Source organism: Acomys russatus, chromosome 14, assembly GCF_903995435.1.
Source record: "Acomys russatus chromosome 14, mAcoRus1.1, whole genome shotgun sequence".
NCBI lineage: Eukaryota > Metazoa > Chordata > Mammalia > Rodentia > Muridae > Acomys > Acomys russatus.
In genome coordinates this window covers 57,995,752-58,013,108 of record NC_067150.1, presented here as the reverse complement: position 1 = coordinate 58,013,108, position 17,357 = coordinate 57,995,752, and the positions used below count along the sequence as shown (strand labels likewise).

General features: G+C 49.6%; 1 protein-coding gene across 3 annotated transcripts in view; it reads right to left on the bottom strand.

Moving 5' to 3' along the window:
• Nucleotides 1-5,493: 5,493 nt before the first annotated feature.
• Ca12 (carbonic anhydrase 12) overlaps nucleotides 5,494-17,357 on the bottom strand; it is a 52,653-nt gene continuing 40,789 nt past the window's right edge. The window contains exons 8-11 of one of the 3 annotated variants that reach the window (XM_051156697.1): nucleotides 16,594-16,720; nucleotides 7,537-7,569; nucleotides 6,631-6,718; nucleotides 5,494-5,916 (exon numbers count right to left, since the gene is read on the bottom strand). In XM_051156697.1, coding sequence (XP_051012654.1) covers nucleotides 5,847-5,916; nucleotides 6,631-6,718; nucleotides 7,537-7,569; nucleotides 16,594-16,720 — 318 coding nt within the window. In that variant the 3' untranslated portion in view covers nucleotides 5,494-5,846. The remainder of the gene's footprint in view (nucleotides 5,917-6,630; nucleotides 6,719-7,536; nucleotides 7,570-16,593; nucleotides 16,721-17,357) is intronic. The other 2 variants (XM_051156698.1, XM_051156699.1) reach the window with 2 other exon arrangements.

Below are 17,357 nucleotides of genomic sequence, written 5' to 3'. Positions count from 1 at the left end.
AGAGACAGAGAGAGACAGAGAGAGTATGCAGAGACAGAGACAGAGACAGAAACAGAGACAGAAAGAGAGTATGCAGAGACAGAGACAAACAGACAGAGAGAGCAGAGAGAGAGAGAAAGAGAGAGGGAGAGCGGGGGTGAGGGGAGTATAGACTGCACAGAGACAGAGAGGGAGAGAGAAATGTAATATTCTTAAAAAATAAGGTGGTTTTGTGTGGCCTGTGGAGGGGAGTGACATGATGCTCTGTCACTCACCAAATGCTTCTTTCCCACTTGGGAGATGGAGGCAATGCTCCCGTTTCCCTGGGTGGTTGCACCATGGAGCAAAAGCACATTGAAACAGTCAAGGCTCTTCAAGGCACTACCAAACTGTGGGTTGGCATACAGGCATGATGATACAGTCAAATGTGTGTCATCTGGTAACAAACATTTTTATGGTGAATTATTCAGTGCAGCAAAGCACTTTGGCCCTCGTCTGTGCCAAGTCATTACATAACGAAAGGACACAAGTGGACCGGGGTTCTCCCCCTGGCATCCAGCCTCATATCACCCTGCAACCTGTGCAATAGTCAAATCTGAGTCATAAGAGCCACAGGGAGCCCCTCCCTGGCTGGGTGGCCTTCCGAGTGGATGGCAGCTTGGTGTGGCCGTACCCAGATCTACCCTGCAGAGGTGGCTAGGGATTCTGCCTCTGCTTCTTGCAGATGCCACAGACGTGTCCACCTCTCCCGGGAGTGGACCTTGCGGGATTCATGACTCCCCGAAGGAGCATCATTCCCTAACATGGGGCAGATCCATAGTGAACGGTGCTACCAACAGAGCCCATGTGTGCATGCTAGGACCTCTTCAGCCTGGCTGGCACCCAAAGTCTAGAAATGTCTTGTAGGCAAGAGGACCGGAGGACTTTGAGGAGATGAGAAGAGGGAGGGAGGGAAGAAGGAAGAAAGGCCAGGTTCTGCTGAGGACAATCAGGCACCAGCCACAGTGCAAGTTACACAAAAGCACTGGGACACCCCAGATACAAGTCACTCCCCAGCACCTGGACCCTGTGTAGCCCTGGCTGTCCTGAGCTTGCATTGACTGGCCTCAAACTCACAGAGATCCACCTGCCTCTGCCTCCTGAGGGCTGGGATTAAAGGTGTGCATCACCAGTGCCCGGCTGTCACTGTTTTTTTTTTTTTGTGTGTGTGTGTGTTCTAAAAAAAGTCTAAAGCAGTGGTTCTCAACCTTCCTAATGTTGTGACCATTATATAAAGCTCCTCAGGTTTTGGTGACCCCCCAGCCATAAAATTGTTTTATTGCTACTGCATAACACTAATTTTGCTACTATTATGAATTATATGTAAATGTCTGATATGTGAATCCTAAGTGGGGTCGTGACTCACAGTTTGAAAACTGATGATCTAAAGCGCGCGGGTGTGGCGATTATATTTTATCTCTAGTGAATGGTACATCCATAGTTCTTTGGTTTGGGGATGCTTCTTTCTTTTCCATCCATCTGCTCAACTTCACTTTTTTTCTTTTTGAGATTGGGGGGGCGGGTGTCTCACTATGTAGTCAAGGCTGGTCTTGAACTCCTGACCCTCCTTACCTCAGCCTCTCAAGGGCTGGTAACACAAGTGTCCTGTAGTTTTTCTTCAAGGCCTAGCTTATGTAATTTTATCTATATTTAGATGAGGGGACGATCAAACTGAGGAAGGGCTTGAAGGTTTTCTGCCACTGGTGTCTCCCACCTGCCTCCTTCCCTGGCTTAACCCAGATGAGCCTTGACTTTACAGAATGTGGAGAAAGGCTGTGAGGGAGGAGATACTGCCCGATTCAAGAAGTGTCTTCGCAGCCTCCTGCCTAGAGGGATATGTCACAAGCATGGCCGTTTAAGGGAGCTCTGTGCCTTCTTCAGGGAGCCCCCTCCTGTCTGCATCCCTGCCGATGCCTATAGCACCTGAAAGCATGCCAGGGTGGAGGGCTAGAGAACACGTGTGCTCTCTGTAAAACAACCATCAACACTTGTAGTCCAAAGCTGGGTCCGCTGCTCTGTCCCCTCCCAGAGCATGTTACTTGTGGTTACAGAGTGGAGCTTGGAGGGTCTCTGAATAAATCCACACAATGACAGGACCCACTGTAACTGGCCCAGTGCTGCTTCCACAGCAAAGCAGTGTGTAAAATCTGATTTATTTGGAGGTGATAGCATGTTTTTGCAAAGAATCCAAAACAAGGAAACAGGTAGCCGAGAGGCCATCCACCTACAGCATGCAGTAGTCTCAAGGGTAAGAAAAGACACTGTTGGGGGATGGTTTGGTGTATTTTGATGCTAATTAATAAAAAAGCCTCACCTGGGCAGGGCAGGTGAGATAGGCGTGGCTAAGGTTCTGAGGCTTAGAGAGAAAGAGGAATCCTGGGAAGAAGAGGAGGAAGAAAGACCCTGAGGAGAAGAGAGGAGGCCGCCATGGGTTAGACGGAGGAGAGGCGCATGGCCAGCGTGGATGGAGAATCTGGCCCAGATGAAGAACATTAGCGAGTATTTGGGATTATGGATGGGAGGTAGCTTGATAGAAGTTATTGGAAACAGATGGCATGGGATTGAGGCAGGGATCCCTTACCTGCCTCACTATGGGAAGTAGTTTAGAGGATTGATATCTGCCCTGCCCCAGGTTAACTAAGGCTATTTTAAAATATAACAAGTGTCTGTGTCTTGATTGATTGCTAGGTGGGCATACTGATAATATTGATATTTAAAAACAACAAGACACAGACCTATTCCCTTCCCTACAGCCACCGCCCTTTGGTTTGTGCTACCTCATCTTTTTCCATCCGTCTGTTCAAATCTGATGTGGGTATGAGTACCCCAAAGCCATAAGAGGGGCTGGAGTCACAGGTCACTGTGAGCTGCCGGACATGGGTGGTGGGAGCCAGACCAGCTCTCTGCAACATCATCAAGTGCTCTTAACTGCTTAGCCATCTCTCAGGTCCCTGGCCTGGGCCTCCTGATGCTCCTGCCTCAGCCTCACGAATGCTGGGAAAGCAGGCATCCTGTGCCTTGTTCTTTAAGGCCTTGCTTATACCCTGGTCCCCTCCTAAGTGCGCCCCTAATTATTCTGGATTTCCCAGCCTCACTAATAAGCAGCTATGTGACTCACGCCTGCCATCTAAGTGACTAAGTCCATCTGTGCGTTTTCCTTCGGAGCCAGATTCTAAGAGCTGGATGCAAATGACAAAACCGTTTGTTATCACTCGTCACCAACAGTCACACTTCATCCGCTCTTACCTCAGGAAAAAAATCAGTCCAATGTGGAAAAAAAAAACTATTTTTATTATAATCTCTTACGTTTTCAGTGTATGTCTTCATTACAATCATTGGTACAATAAATATGGAATTGCTAAATGGACCATCATCACAGTGGCCTATGGGCTGAGGCACGGGGACCAGGGGTCCTGCCGTCCCTGACACCTTCTCAGGGCTGATCGGGAGGCCTTCAAAGCATGTTGAGAGGGAAAGGAATAGAAATATGATTAAAGCAGTCAGTGCAGCAAATTCTAGAATGTCTGTGAGAGCCGTGGATACAGGGTTTACTATAATAGAAGATGGATACTAGAAAAGAACAGAGAGACCCGAATTCTCCTGTTAGAGGCAGAGGAAAGGCTGCAGAAGCCGGTGCCTTCCTTGTGACCCCAGTGCATGCCCCCACCCTCCCTGGTCTTGTGTTGCTCATTCCATCTACCGTGTGCCCAGCCCTGTGCCCGCCCAGGCTCTCCTAGGCACCCACCTTGCACCTCGCATGGCTGAGTTACAGAGTGCCCGGTGAGCTGTGCGTCACACACCACAGCACTGGCTTCACCTCAGTGGCGGCCAGGTGTCCACAGAATGAGTGGGAATCTGAGGACGACTGTGTCTTGGAGAGTTAGAGGTTGACAGCGCTGATTCTTGGAGCTCTCTTTCTGCCTCCCTGGCTCTGTCTCATCTCAGCCATGAGGGTTGAACGAGGACTGAATGCCTGGACCATGCTGAAGGGGAGAGGGAAGGAGAAATGCCACTGTTTTCACACCTAGCAATCTCCTTTCATGACTACTCAGTCCTCGTGCCAGGTACGATGGTCTCGCTGCATTGTCACATAACTTGTCGGTGTACAGTTTTTTGAGACAGTCTTGCTGTCCTGGAGCGCTCGCTTTATGCTAGATTCTGACTGGTGACTCTGGACCAAGGTCAGGAGGCCAGTTAAATTGTATTCCTTCTTCTTGAGGCTTATCCTTACTGTGGTGACACCATCAGGAATGTTGGTCTCAAGGCTAGGCTGGCACCCAGACTCAGGCTGCCAGAGATCCGTGTGCATGCACATATACTGCACACACAGCTGAGCCCCATCAGGTCACCTACAACCTTGCCCAGTGAATTACACTGCAAGGACACAGGCCTTGCTACCAGAAAATGTTGTAATAGTAAAAAAGATCATCAAGACAGAGAGAGTAGGAAAAAAAATGTGTGTGTGCGCGCGCTTTAAGAGGACATTCTATGCTGTCAAATGAGATTAAATCAGAGAACTCCCTATGAATTGCAAGGAACTAGAAGTTAGGGGCTGGTGGCTGAAGCTTCTTTTGAGCCATGGAACTGACTGCTCTCCCCAGGGTTCTCACCTCTGTGGGAGGAGCATGAAGGGACTGGGTGTTCTCAGATACTATGTGACTGGGGGGAGGCTTGGGGAAGGACAGGGAGAATCTTAGAAGCGTTCTGTTGGTTTTGGTACTTAAGTACCAGGGCCTGTTTGTGGCTCTGCACAGGTAGCTTCCTGCTTTGATAATACGAAAGTACACTTTAGCTAACCACTCTTTAGTCTTCCCCACAGCTGGAGGAGTAGGCTACCCTGGGTAGGCAGCAGGGATATCGGACAAGGCAGAATAGACATTTGGGGAAAAGAGGCAAATCTGCCCAGTAGTCCTGCTTCCTGTCTGTTTCCCATGGGGTCGAGACAGAGTAGATCATTCCAGAGCTCACACCTGCTGCAGGGAGGGGAAGCCACAGTTTCCAAGTCATGGAGCGGGTGTAGAGCAGAGCTGCCCTCCTGCTCCTGCCGCTAAGCAGGCAGTAAGGTAGACTGCTCTCCTCACACTGTCTGGATCCCAGCTCTGACTCCAAAGGGAGAGTCATGGGCAGTGCATGCCTCACAGTTCCCTGTTCCCGGTCTCCCTCCCATCCCCTCTAAGAAACAGAACTTGTGCTTGCCTTGCCGTAATGTTTGGTCAATGTCTCTAAGCCAAAAGACAGGACTGTGAAAACGCCCTGGTATTACAGTCTTCCTTTCTCTCTGATAATCTGCTGCTTCCTGTCCCAGTTCTTCCCCACAGGTGGGAGGTCAGGCTGCGGGGCCTGTGGGGCCTGTTAGAGCGGGGAAAGCAAATGCAAGGAAGACAACTCCTCCCTCAGGAAGGAAGCTGAGTTTCCCAAGTGTCACCTGAGCAGAGAAAGCATGTGTTCTGGTCGGGAAGGTTGAAGAAAAACTAGAATGTTCAGGACACTACAGATGTACCAGGAAGAACCCAGGATGGGAAACCATAACAGTCCACCAGCAGGCTAGGTTCGTGGCCAGAGTTCAGAACCTTTAGCCATCTCACGCAGCTAGAGAAGTCAGCTCAAGGCTCCTGCCCCAGTGCACATCATCCCATTCACTGGGTGCCCTGGGGTGGCTGTGACAACAGAACAGGGGAGCCCCAGCTAGAAGCCGCACAAGAGTCTGGGGGAAGGGGGTACAGGCGAGCTCGAGAGAACACCTTGAGGTATTTCAAGTGTCCAGAGAGCCAAAGTATGTAGTGTCCAAAGCAAGGTCCTTCCTTGGATGTCTGAGAGTGCCAGGGACCTCAGGCGTGGACCTCAGTCTCCTTCTTGAGGGCTGGTTTATAAATGACTCCCTTGTTGTCACCTTTTCTGCTACAGGAACAATAAGAACACAAGTCTTATTAGTCAAAAAGCAGAGAGAGAGGGAGCCAGGGAGCGGCCAGGCTCAGGGGTGGGATGGAGGAGTTTTAGAAGTCCTGGTTCCTCTCTTGGGGACCTTTCCCAGGTCTGTTGGTCTTGGAGAGGATGGTATAACACTAAGCACCAACTGAAACAGAACCCATTTGTTTTCCGATGTCAAGGCCAGCTCATAGTAGGCCTGCATCCTGAGGGTCTCACCACCCCCACTTCAAACTTCTTCTGATGGCCCAACTCCTAGAAGCTGCCTTATTTTCCATACCAAGAGAAATAAATTATGCCTTAGGAGAAGCCGAGCATGGCAATAAAACCATGGGCAAAAGGCTAGCATGAGTGAGAGAGCGATCAGGTTTTTCTTCATTTTTCTTTTTAGGCTCACAGAAGAGAAACCAGATATAAAGATCTTGGTGCAAAGACAAACACAGACCAGAGGACCCGGCTAACTGGTAATAGAGCAAGGCCGGTAGGGTGACCTCCACACCCAAGCACAGTGACCCTCACATGACCAGTGTTTCATACAAGGACACTGGCGTTTGGAGAGCAGCACTCCTGGGATAGTGTTGGTTACATAAAGGCTCTTCCGCAAAGTTGCCTTGCCAGATAGACCAGCCCTCATGGGCACAGAAGCCACACATCAGAACAGGAAATTCTGAATCCAAACCAGCTCACCTCTTCTTCCTTTTGAAGAGCCAAATGGACACTGCCAGGACAATGGAGATGCCAAGAGCACCAGCCAGGGCCACTGAGAGGATGATTCCTGGTGAAGAGGCAGGGAGCACATGTCACATTCCCACCCTGCCCCATTTCCACACCTCACCCTCATCATAGCACATGGGCGTGAAATTAGGTGCTGGCTACACAGTTGTCCTCAGAACATTATGATTTGCCCAGCTCTGTTCTCAGATTCTGGCCTCTGGCTTTGTGGCACCGACTGGAGGTTATACTCAGAGGGGCGTTTACAAATTGCAGTGGTTTTCTAACAGGGGTTCCCAAACCTGCACAAGCATTGTGTTCGAATGACCTTTCCAAAAGGTCAGTCCTCAGACACTCGGTTTGATCGGTTGGACCCTGGACTCAGAAATATGCTTTTCATTTTCAAACATCTCCAGCTGATGTTTATGGTCTGTGGCCCACACTTTGAGAAACACTGGGCTACAGAATAAGATCTACATTAGCCCGCTGGATATAAGATCTCTTGGGGGTAATGCTATCATCGTTGCCCCCAATTTCCATTGCGGTCCCAAACAACCAACCCCATGGTCAAGGTCATGTGGCCAGCCACCTGACCTCAGCCTTGGGCTTAGGAATGTTTCCAGGCAAGGCCTCCAACATTAACCAACAGAATGTCCTAAATGGAATTTGTGCATACACATCACAGCGTGACTCGGTCTTTCATTGGGGAGACATTTGATTGGCAGTTGATTTTTACGTTAGAGAGCAGCTTGAGGGGTACCAGAAGCCAAAGCGACAGCAGAGAAGCAAGAGAGGATGGGCTGAAAGTATCACAGGCCCAGATCACACTGAAAAATCATGGCATCACCCAGTTGTAACATGCACACTCAGGAGGCCACATACCCAAACTCAGTCCTGTGTCGGTAAGGGTTCCTACTTAAAAAGGGGAGGGGGAGGAGGGGGAAGAAAAGATCGGAAGTTAATCTAGAGCCAGACCATGATGGCATAGCAAAAAACCTTTACCTTTTCTTTTTTGCTTGATATCCTGGGCTTACTCAGATTTGGCCAGGGGTGGTGGTTGTTATTTTTTGGCTTAGGTTAATGGGGAAGAGGGAGTTCCCACCTAAGGGATCATACTGTCTCTCTTCTGGTCCTTTATCGCAAGCACTTCCTTTGCTAGGACAAGGCTTCAGTTTGTCGTCGTAGTGGCCAACAAGGCAAGGCGAAGATGGCTAGCAGCCAGCCTCCCTTGGCGTGTTGGCGTCTCCTTCTCCAGGACCCATCTTCCTCGTATGGACCCTGCCACCAGCCCTCTACTCCCACCTGCTCTACCATCATGTCTGGGTTCTTTCTTTTCCGTTTCAGCTTGGCCCTACTTGATAAACTTCTCTGCTTTACCGGTATATCCTCTCTGCCTCATGAGACCAGAGTATCGTGACTTTCCCTCCAGGGAGCCACTGTTAGAAATAATAGGGTGAGTTTCGAGTTCTGAATGGGGCCTGTCCCCTGAAGGTCAAATCCCATAGCCTACTAGGGATCTCCAAGGGCGCAGTCACCTGTGACTACACCTTCCCTGAGCAGCCCTGGCCTGCCTCCTATAGGTTCCACTGCTCTTCCTCTTTTCTCTTAGCCATGTCCTCAAAGCGAAGCCGTCTCTGTTTACATGCATTGTCTTTTCTGGTGGTTTTCTGAGACTTATAGTATGTGTGTGTGTGTGTGTGTGTGTGTGTGTGTGTGTGTGTGTTTGTCTGTGTGTGTCTGTGTGTGTGCTCACACCTGCCTACCCCTCTGCCCCCCCCCACCTCCTGTTTTCCTGTCTGTTGTGTTTGTTCAACCTTACACTGCAAGCCCAAGTGTGACAGGCAGTGGTCACCCAGTCTGACACACAAAGAGAGCCTATACCTGTGTGAGGTGCCAGCAGAGGGTAAAAATTTACCCCGGGGCTTTCAAGGAGACCTGAGGCTGCAGGTTCAGGTTTTGCTTGCCTGCTTTCTCCTGTCCTGTGGCTAGAGTCTGCCTGACTCCCCAGGAGCCATAATACCTGCACCTCTTCTCCACCACCCTACAGTTTCACATCAGCCTCTGAGACGGGCCTGACCCTGAGCAGCCCGGGCTGCTGCGAGCATAAACTCAGTAGTCAGTCACGAGAGAGTGTCCTCAAGGGTGTGGACTGTCCCTGTTCTGGCTGGCCACCACCAGTAGTTCATAGCTCTTAAGCCTGGCCAGGCCTCCCTGGTAAACAGAACGTGGGGAGCAAGGTGTGGCTTGGGGTGTACAGAGGGCAGGCTCCCACTCGGGAAGAAGGTCATGCTTCTACAGAACTCCCAGCACAGTATAACTTAGTATTTCAGTTAGCTGGGGGGGGGGGGGGTCATGGTGCCCACAGACCTTGCTCAGTTTTGCCTTAAGCTTTCGCTTTTTCTACTCTAGCTCTGTGACAGAAACACTGTTGTCGCTCAAGCTCCAGAAGCTCATACTGCTGACTCAGCCATGTAACACTGTCACCAGCAAGCCACTGAGCTAGGCTGTCCAAGCTGGACCGTCTCTTTCACAGTCACCGTAAACATGTGAGAGTCACATGGGCCCACACAGCTGTGCGCTCCTACCACATAGCCTGTGTGAGCAAAGCCCATGGAGAGCTAGGCCCTAGAGTGGAACTTCTCTGCAAAGTGGCAGAGCTTGGCAGTTTCTCTGGAGGAAGAGTCCATCTTTCCTTGCTCGCTCTACAGCATTTTGACAGGGCATAATTGAACCCAGCACTCTCAGTTTTTTTGTTTTTTGTTTTTTAACTCCTGGGTGGCCTCTTTTCAGGGACTAAATTGCTTGCCTAAAAAGTGGTGAAGATGAAGAAAGTTCCAGAAACTGGGACAGGTGAATTTTCAGCTAAGACTTTTATGTTGCAAAAACAAAGCAGCTTGACCAAGCAAGCAAAGAACCTAAGTGCCAAGGAAGAAAAACTCTGATGACCGTGTCACCTTAACAGTTCTATCCACCCACACCTCCCATGATGCCTTAAGGCAGAAGATGTGTTTAGAGTGCCATCCTACCAATTTAGACAGCACCAACCAAGGTCTGCAGAGAAAGACCTTGCTCAGTAGGGTTGAGGTCCATTAAGACAGGGCCAAAGCATCTACTAATAAAGAGCTAGCAACGAGACTCTCAGGGAGAAATGTTGAGCTTTGAAGATGAGAGCCAGAGAGAAAAGGCAGGTTATTCCTCAGCAGGGGCTCAGCCAGCCAGTGGTTAACTAGAGTACAGGTATCAGAGATGGCGTGGGATGGACAGCGCTGGAGAAGGTTGTGTTCAGCTTAAACAAAGAAATGGGGTGTTTCCAAACAGGGATGGCGACAGGCAGTTTCTACAGAAGAACATGAGACAGGTGGGGAAATGGAGACAGGTTTGCTCTCAGAGGTGGCCTATGACAGTCAGCTGATGAGAACCTAGCAGAAAACACTCCTGAGATAGCTTCTGGGAAGACTCGTGCTGAGAAGATAGGAGCGCTGCCTGCCCAGGGCCTCCACAGAGCACGTGGGTACCAGTCAGAGGGAGCAGAGATAGGACGCTGTGACACGCAAAAGGAAACTGCGCACAGATACAGACAGCCGTGTTGTCCAGGAAGGTAGGACACCTGAGAAGGTTGAGAGCTGCTTAACACAAAGGCCTTGCTACCTGGACGGGCTGGCTCAGGAGTTGCATCTTCCACTGGCATCTGGCTGCACCGAGGATGCTGGGTAACTGCTCTTGAGGTGTTCTGAAGCCTCAAGTACAAACACAGACAAGTCCAGGCCGAAGAGCAAGCACTCATTTACGCGTCTTGGCGTACCTGGAACAACAGTCTAGTATTTTCTATCTCTGTTTTCAACTTTGTTTGGTTGTTGGATGCAATCGCCTCTTATTTCAAAGCCCAGTGGGAACGTGGACTAGTTTCACAGACATCGTGTTATGTGTGATCTACACAGAGACCACTCTTCAGTGGTCTCCAGGCTTAGGAAAGAAGCCAGTTTGATTGTTTGAGAACATGGCGCTGTGTCAGAATGGTGACAAGTGACTCTCGCTGTGTGGTGTTATAAGCGATAGGGTCAAGTGACTGCAGCACTAGTCTTCCCTTCTAAGTGTACTTTTCTAGGGAAGATGCCCTCGGTGACCACACACACATTACTCTCTTTGGAGGGCATAATATAACCGGGCACTATTTTTCATCAACACTTATACAATCCAGTTACAAAATAACTTCTACAAAGAAATGTCCCCAAAAGGCACCACTAGACACATCATGGGGCAGCTGGCAAACATGCTGGCCACACTGCTCTGAGCCAGGTGCCATGCCAGCTCTTGTGTCCCAGGCTGTCAGGGTATAGGTGGTGATGGGTATTAGGCTGGGGAGCTTATATCCCTGTCAGCTCAGAGCAACAAAAAGTATGCATCAGTTGGCAACTTCCTCCAGGCCTTTAAAACGTGGCTGCAAATTCTAGTTTTGAGTTTCCCTTACGTGTGGCTTTATGTTAACATTGTTGGGAAACTGAGAATAGAGCAAAGACAGACTTGAAATTTGACAACTGGCCAGGTTTATGTGTAAACCATTCTAGAGAGAAGACACTTGGGGAGGAGAAGAAAAAGGAAACAATCAGTCGTATTCCTTTCGCAAGCTTATAACACGCCCTGGGCGTGGTGCCAGGAATAAAAAATGAGATATCAGGCCCTTTTCCCTTAAGGAGCCCATAAGGTGTGTATAATATTCTCACTCCCCGGTTTTACTGTATTGTAATAAATAACTACTCAATTATATGCCACATACTTCAATGGAGATGAATAAGTCAGATGAAAGAGGTTGGTAAGCCACCTCCAGGGTAGTGGGGAGGGCTTCTGAGAGGCTGTGATTAAAGTTGGGCCTTAAAAAGAATTTTGAGAATGAGAGCGCCACGGCAGACAAAAAGAATAGTGTAGGTGCCTAGCCTGTTTTAGGAGGCCCTGCAGCTGGGGGGAGGGGTTGAGGCGGAGAGGACAGGGACGGGGCCACAGAGAGCCAACGTGGGGGCATCAGCCGGGATCCTTTCCCAGCTGTTGTTCCTAAACTCAGCCTGCTGTGTGTCAGGGTCGCGATGGAAGGCTCAGTTGGTTTGTTCTCCCCGTCCCTGTAGTGCACAGCTAGGGCTGCATGGGGGATACTCGCAGTGTGCGGGAGGGTCAGGACTTCCCTTAGCACATTTGATGACTGCTGCTGAGAGTTCAGACCCCTGATCCAGGTCTAGGAGTCTGAAGGGAGGAATGTCTCTGGCTTTTCATAGAATACCTTGGAAGAATCGGTGATACTTTTCTATCTAATACCTTTTATTTATAAATAGAAACTTGAAGAAACACAAAGTCAATAAGCACAGAACATAAGTTCTAGTCTTAAATGATAAATAATAATAATAATAACAACAATAACAACAACAACAATTAGCCATCTTAGCTGGGTAAGATTTCTCTCTTTTGAAAGTTTCTCTAAAACAATGCAGGTCTCTCCAGGGCAAGCAGGTTCTAATTGTTACTCTGCAAATAGCCATGGGTTAGAGCCCCACCCCACACTCGATGTCCAGCCAGCTTAGTAGTCTAGCACACTCATGAATCTAAAGGCCCCGCCGCTGGCTCTAGATCCCTAGTGAGTGACATGCAGCTCCTCAGAGCAGGCCCACTAAAGACACAGTTATAGAAACTTTTTTGGCCTCCTTGTTCATCTTCTGCAGTTTCCCTACCCCTAATATGCTTAAAAGGAGCCAGACAATATTAGTACTAAGGTTTGGCAGGCTCTTGCCTTGTTATCCATCACCTTTGGGACTCAGAGTTGGTGCCACTGACGGGGAAGAAAGCAACCCACTTCTGGGCCCTGGCCTGTGCTCTTTGCAGTATCCTCACTTAGGGTACCTGGCTCTCAAGAAACCTGAGCTGGCTTCAGGTGAGTCTTCTCTCTACCACCCCGCCTTGAGGGCAAGCTCAAGTCCTCCTTGGAAGAGGCTGTTTTCCAGAGCTGACTGACAGTGCCTGGCAGCTTTCCATCTGTGGTAGAGACTTTAACAGTCAAACCAACCACCAGGCGAGAAAGCCCCATACAAACAGGGAAGAGACAAGGCATGACGAGGTCCTGCAGAAAGGTGCTCGGACGAAGGAGTCTGCAGACCCTCCCAAAGGAAAGCCAGCTCTCCCCCTCACCGTCTCCTAGCCTTACCTAATTATACAAGAAGGACAGTTACTTAGCTTCCACAGGCCTGTGGGAAGGAGGCTTCCCTCAGGCTCGTTTGTTCAGTATCATCATCCAAAACTCAGGTTTCCATGCCATGCCACACCAAAGCCTGGATATGGCTCAGGGTTAAGAACACTGATTAGAGGCCAGCCTCGTCTACAAAGTGAGTCGAGGATAGCCAAGGCTACACAGAGAAACCCTGTTTTGAAAAACCAAAAAGAGAGAGAGAGAGAGAGAGAGACAGAGAGAGAGACAGAAAAACACTGGTTGGTTTTCCAGAGGAGTTGTGTTCGATTCTCAACACCCACATGGTGGCTCACAACCATCTGTAACTACAGTTTCAACACTTTATTCTGATCTCCTGGGGCACAAGGCATACACACAGTACACAGATGTACATGCAGGCATAATACCATACACATATAAAATAAAAATAAGGATTTAATTTTAAAAATAAATATAAGAACATGAGATACATTAGGATCCTATACTAATAGGGAGAAAACTAGTCCTAAGCCTACAAAGCCATTGACCAGTCCTCTGGTGGAGGGGAGTGGCGAGAGTGTTTCTCAATGGGGCCATTTTGCTCCAGCTCCCCTAGAGAACTGGGCAGTGTCTGGAGACATTTTTTTGAATGTCACAAGTGGAAACATGCCACTGGCATCTAGTGGGTGAGGATGAGTGACACCTGCTAATTCTACAAGGCACAGGGGGGGCCTCCATTATAAGAAGAATTATCCTGCCCCATGTGTCAGCAGTGCCAGGGTTGAAAACCCCCACCCTAGTGATACATTAAAGTACAAGCCCCTTCCAGGCAGGAAGCAGGTCCTGTCCTTCTTTTATAAGAATGTTCTAGGAGGGGGCTGGAGAGATGGCTCAGAGGTTAAGAGCACTGTCTGCTCTTCCAGAGGTCCTGAGTTCAACTCCCAGCAACCACGTGGTGGCTCATGACCATCTATAATGTGATCTGGTGCCCTCTTCTGGCCTGCAGGTGTACATGCAGGCAGAACACTATACATAATAATAAATAAATACATCCTTAAAAAAAAAAAGAATGTTCTAGGAAAGTGGCAGGGGAGAGTTAAATGGTTCAGTCCTATTTGTATCAATTTGATTAAATTTCAGAATACACACACACACACACACACACACACAATTTCTCTCCTAGAGATTCCTTTTACATTACTTTTTTGTTCCTGGAAAAAGTTTAGATTTCTTAGCTCTCATTAACTTCCAAAGGAAACTCTGTATAAAATAGACACTAATTGTAAAGGAGCCTCCATTGGAGAGTCTACAAAGAATTGAACCCAAATCACTCAGGGGCTGTGTGTTCAGACAGGCGCATACTGCAGGCCTGAAAGTGCATTTTAGCCTGACCTGGCCCAGCTGGGCTGTGAGAAGCTCTTGTGAGTCCTGGCACCTGTGAGCAGAGGAGGGCTGAAGCTGAGCCTTCTAGGCGCTGTCGCTTCACCTCGCCTCAGGACACAGCCTCGTGTGCTGCCTGTGTTTTAGAGTATTGGGAAGGGGAACAGTTTGGCCAAGTTTCTATAATCAGCGTCTAAGTGAAGACGGTTGCCTTGAACTGCCTTAGATCCTCCAAGGAGGAAGCTGAGCCTAACCTCACGGAAGCAGCAGCTCTGACCAAGCCATGCAGGGGCGTCTGTCGTAATGTCCCAAGCCAGGAATTAGTCTTCAAGCTTCTGTCTAGAGCCGCCTCAGCCTACTCCAGCAGGACTCACAGCACCTGCCAAAGCACTCCGCCACGAGCCTGCCTGAAAGGTCTAGTCTACAAGCAGCTACTCAGACCTGAGCCCATCTAAGAAGCTGGCTAGTTAGCGCCAGTGCCACAGTCCATTGGCACAAGTGGCGATTACTTTTGGTTGTCATAATCAAATTCCTGCATGGTTTCTTCTGATCCTCTGTAACTGCCCCCAAACACTGACCCTGCAATGTAAAGTCAGGATTGGCAGTTGTTAGTCAACATTTTGAACCATAATACGTCGGCGCTGAGAGGATGTCAGAGCAAGTGTCCAGTCTGGCATCCCGTGGCCAAGGAAACCAGGGCCAAAGAAGGCTGTGCTTTGTTCACATCATATACAAACAACCAGGAGAAAGCAAAGCAATGCCTTGAATCAAGGTCCCCTGACTTCAGGGAAAGCATCTGTTACCTTCCTTCCAAGAATGCATACAGACTACCTCAGAAACAGCTCTTATAACCCTTGGGCCATAAGAAAAATCTTGCCTGATCTGTGTGGGTGACAGCTGTTACCTCCAGGCTTTCAAATTTAAGAACTGAAATAAGTCCATACCAGGTACGGCGCCTCATGTCTACAGTCCCAACCTCCGGAGAGGCTGACAAGGTCAAGGCCAGCCTGGATCTACATACTGGGTTGCAAGGCAGCCTACCATACAGGGGAGCTCGTCTCAAGAACACAGAGAACGGAAGTAGCTTTGTTCAACCCTAAATACGACATAGCCCACTTACAGGAATGGGAAAGGAGATTGCTGTGCCTAGAATACAGGACAAGTGAAAACACCCCGGGCAGTCAAGGCATCCCCTAGAAAACCAGCGGCTTGTCACAGTCTTCCACATTCCAGGTTGTAGGAAGGGCCGCCCTGTTCCCAGATTGTGCTTCAGACTCAGAAACCAACAGAATGGGAAAGACCTTAAGTGAGTGGTATCTGGAGAGGGGAACATATGACACAAATCTTCAGACATGAGGCTAGCCCGCAGAGCTAGCCTACAGACACGATGCTGGCCATGTCGGTGGGTCAGCTCGGAAGGGCTGATTTCTCACGCCTTCTGCTGAGGGCTTTGAAATACAGTCCTCGTTGTCTCGTGACTAAGAGGAACAAGTGACAGTTATACTCTCATATAATAAAGGGACAGGTTCCTCTGACAGGTGGGCCTCTGTATGTTGTTTCAGAATATGAATGGCTGGCCCCATGGATCCAAGAGTCACATAAGGAGGTGATGGGGAGCACTTCCGCAGACTCCCACTGCTTCTCATTATCCAAGACCCCCACGTTTAGCAAAGCCCAGGAAGGTGTGGTGAGAAGGTTGATCTCAGAGGCTCAAACATGGGTGTGGACGGCAACAGCCCTCCTTGTCCCTTCTGCTCCCCCGCCCCCACTTTCGGTGTCCTGAACAAGTGAAATGTTAATTTCTGCACCCCAGTAGTTACAGACATAGAAGGAACAATACATCTCTAGTAGTTGAATAAACAAAAACTATTTAAGATTTATTCAAGTTGGAGTCTGTTTGCTGGTGCAAGCGCCAAGATTAGGCTAAAAAAAAGAAAAGGCTGTGACCCAGAGTGTTTTCTTGCCTAACGGGCTGCTGTGGCCAGGAATAAGGCTGGTACCCTTGATCTTATAGAGAAGCATCTATGGGCACTTGCAGTGTGTGCTCATCTCGCTAGGCCGAGGGCACGGTGTACGTAGCCCTTGATGCCAAGAGAGTCTACGGTGGGAAGTTAGAAGCCTCTCCTCGAGTGTCTCAGGATAAGAGATTGCTCTTCAGAAGAGAGCAGGTCATCCCCACCTGTGGATAACTCCCAGCCTTAATAAGAGCTCTGGCCCGTGTACCTCAAGGTCCTTGCCTGGCCTTCCTTGCCAGGACATGGCCTGGTGACCATTGAAGGGAGACTACAGCAGCCCACACACCAAAGCTCCCGGATCCACTCTGGTTCCTCGGCAGCCTCGGGGCTCAGCTGGTCTCCTAAGGGCACCTTTCTCACCTTGTCGGAAGGAGATGTACACCAGCCTCTCGTCAAACTTCTGGACCTTCCGGAAGTTGTTGACCATTTCTCTGGGGGAAGGATCGTCCATGTGTGTGAAGTACAGAGCTGTCTCCAGAGCTAGCAGCTGAGGGGGAAAGTGAAAACAGGGCCTCCTGAGCGGATGATGCTTGGTGGCCTGACCTCCTGGGGAGAGGACTTGCCGGGAAGGCCCTGGAGTCAGCCCCTGAGGTGCTTGGCAGAAAGCATTTGATCACAAAGGAAGTGAACTACTCCATCCCCAGGGTCTCACTAACTAGGGCTGAGTGCTTCCCTGCTGTCAAGGTTCCTGGTGACCCCGGACTCTGCCCCAAATTAAGGGAAAGCCGAAGAGAAGGAGGACTCCTCAGCCTCTCACCAAGACCACATTCCTTTCAGGACCCTGAACTGGAAAGCGACTCTTCAAGCAGCAGGGGGTCAGGCAGGTGGGGGTGGCTGGGCTTGTTTGTATAGTCCAATCAGAATAAAAGACAGTGGGTAGAGGCCCTCTGGTGCTCTGAATGCTGGCGCCCTGACATTTCCACACCGGTTTCTATGGCAGCGTCTGGGTTAGGCTGTAGCTGCCTCCCCACACCTCTGCTTCAGCTCGGCCCCTCTCCTGTCCGCCTACCAGCTGCGGTTTCTCAGCTCAGCACTTCATAACAAAGAGCAGGCGTTTGACAGCGAGGGCTGGCAGGGATTGGGGTGGGCTGGTTGTTATGCAGCTCCATCCAACCTCCGCCACA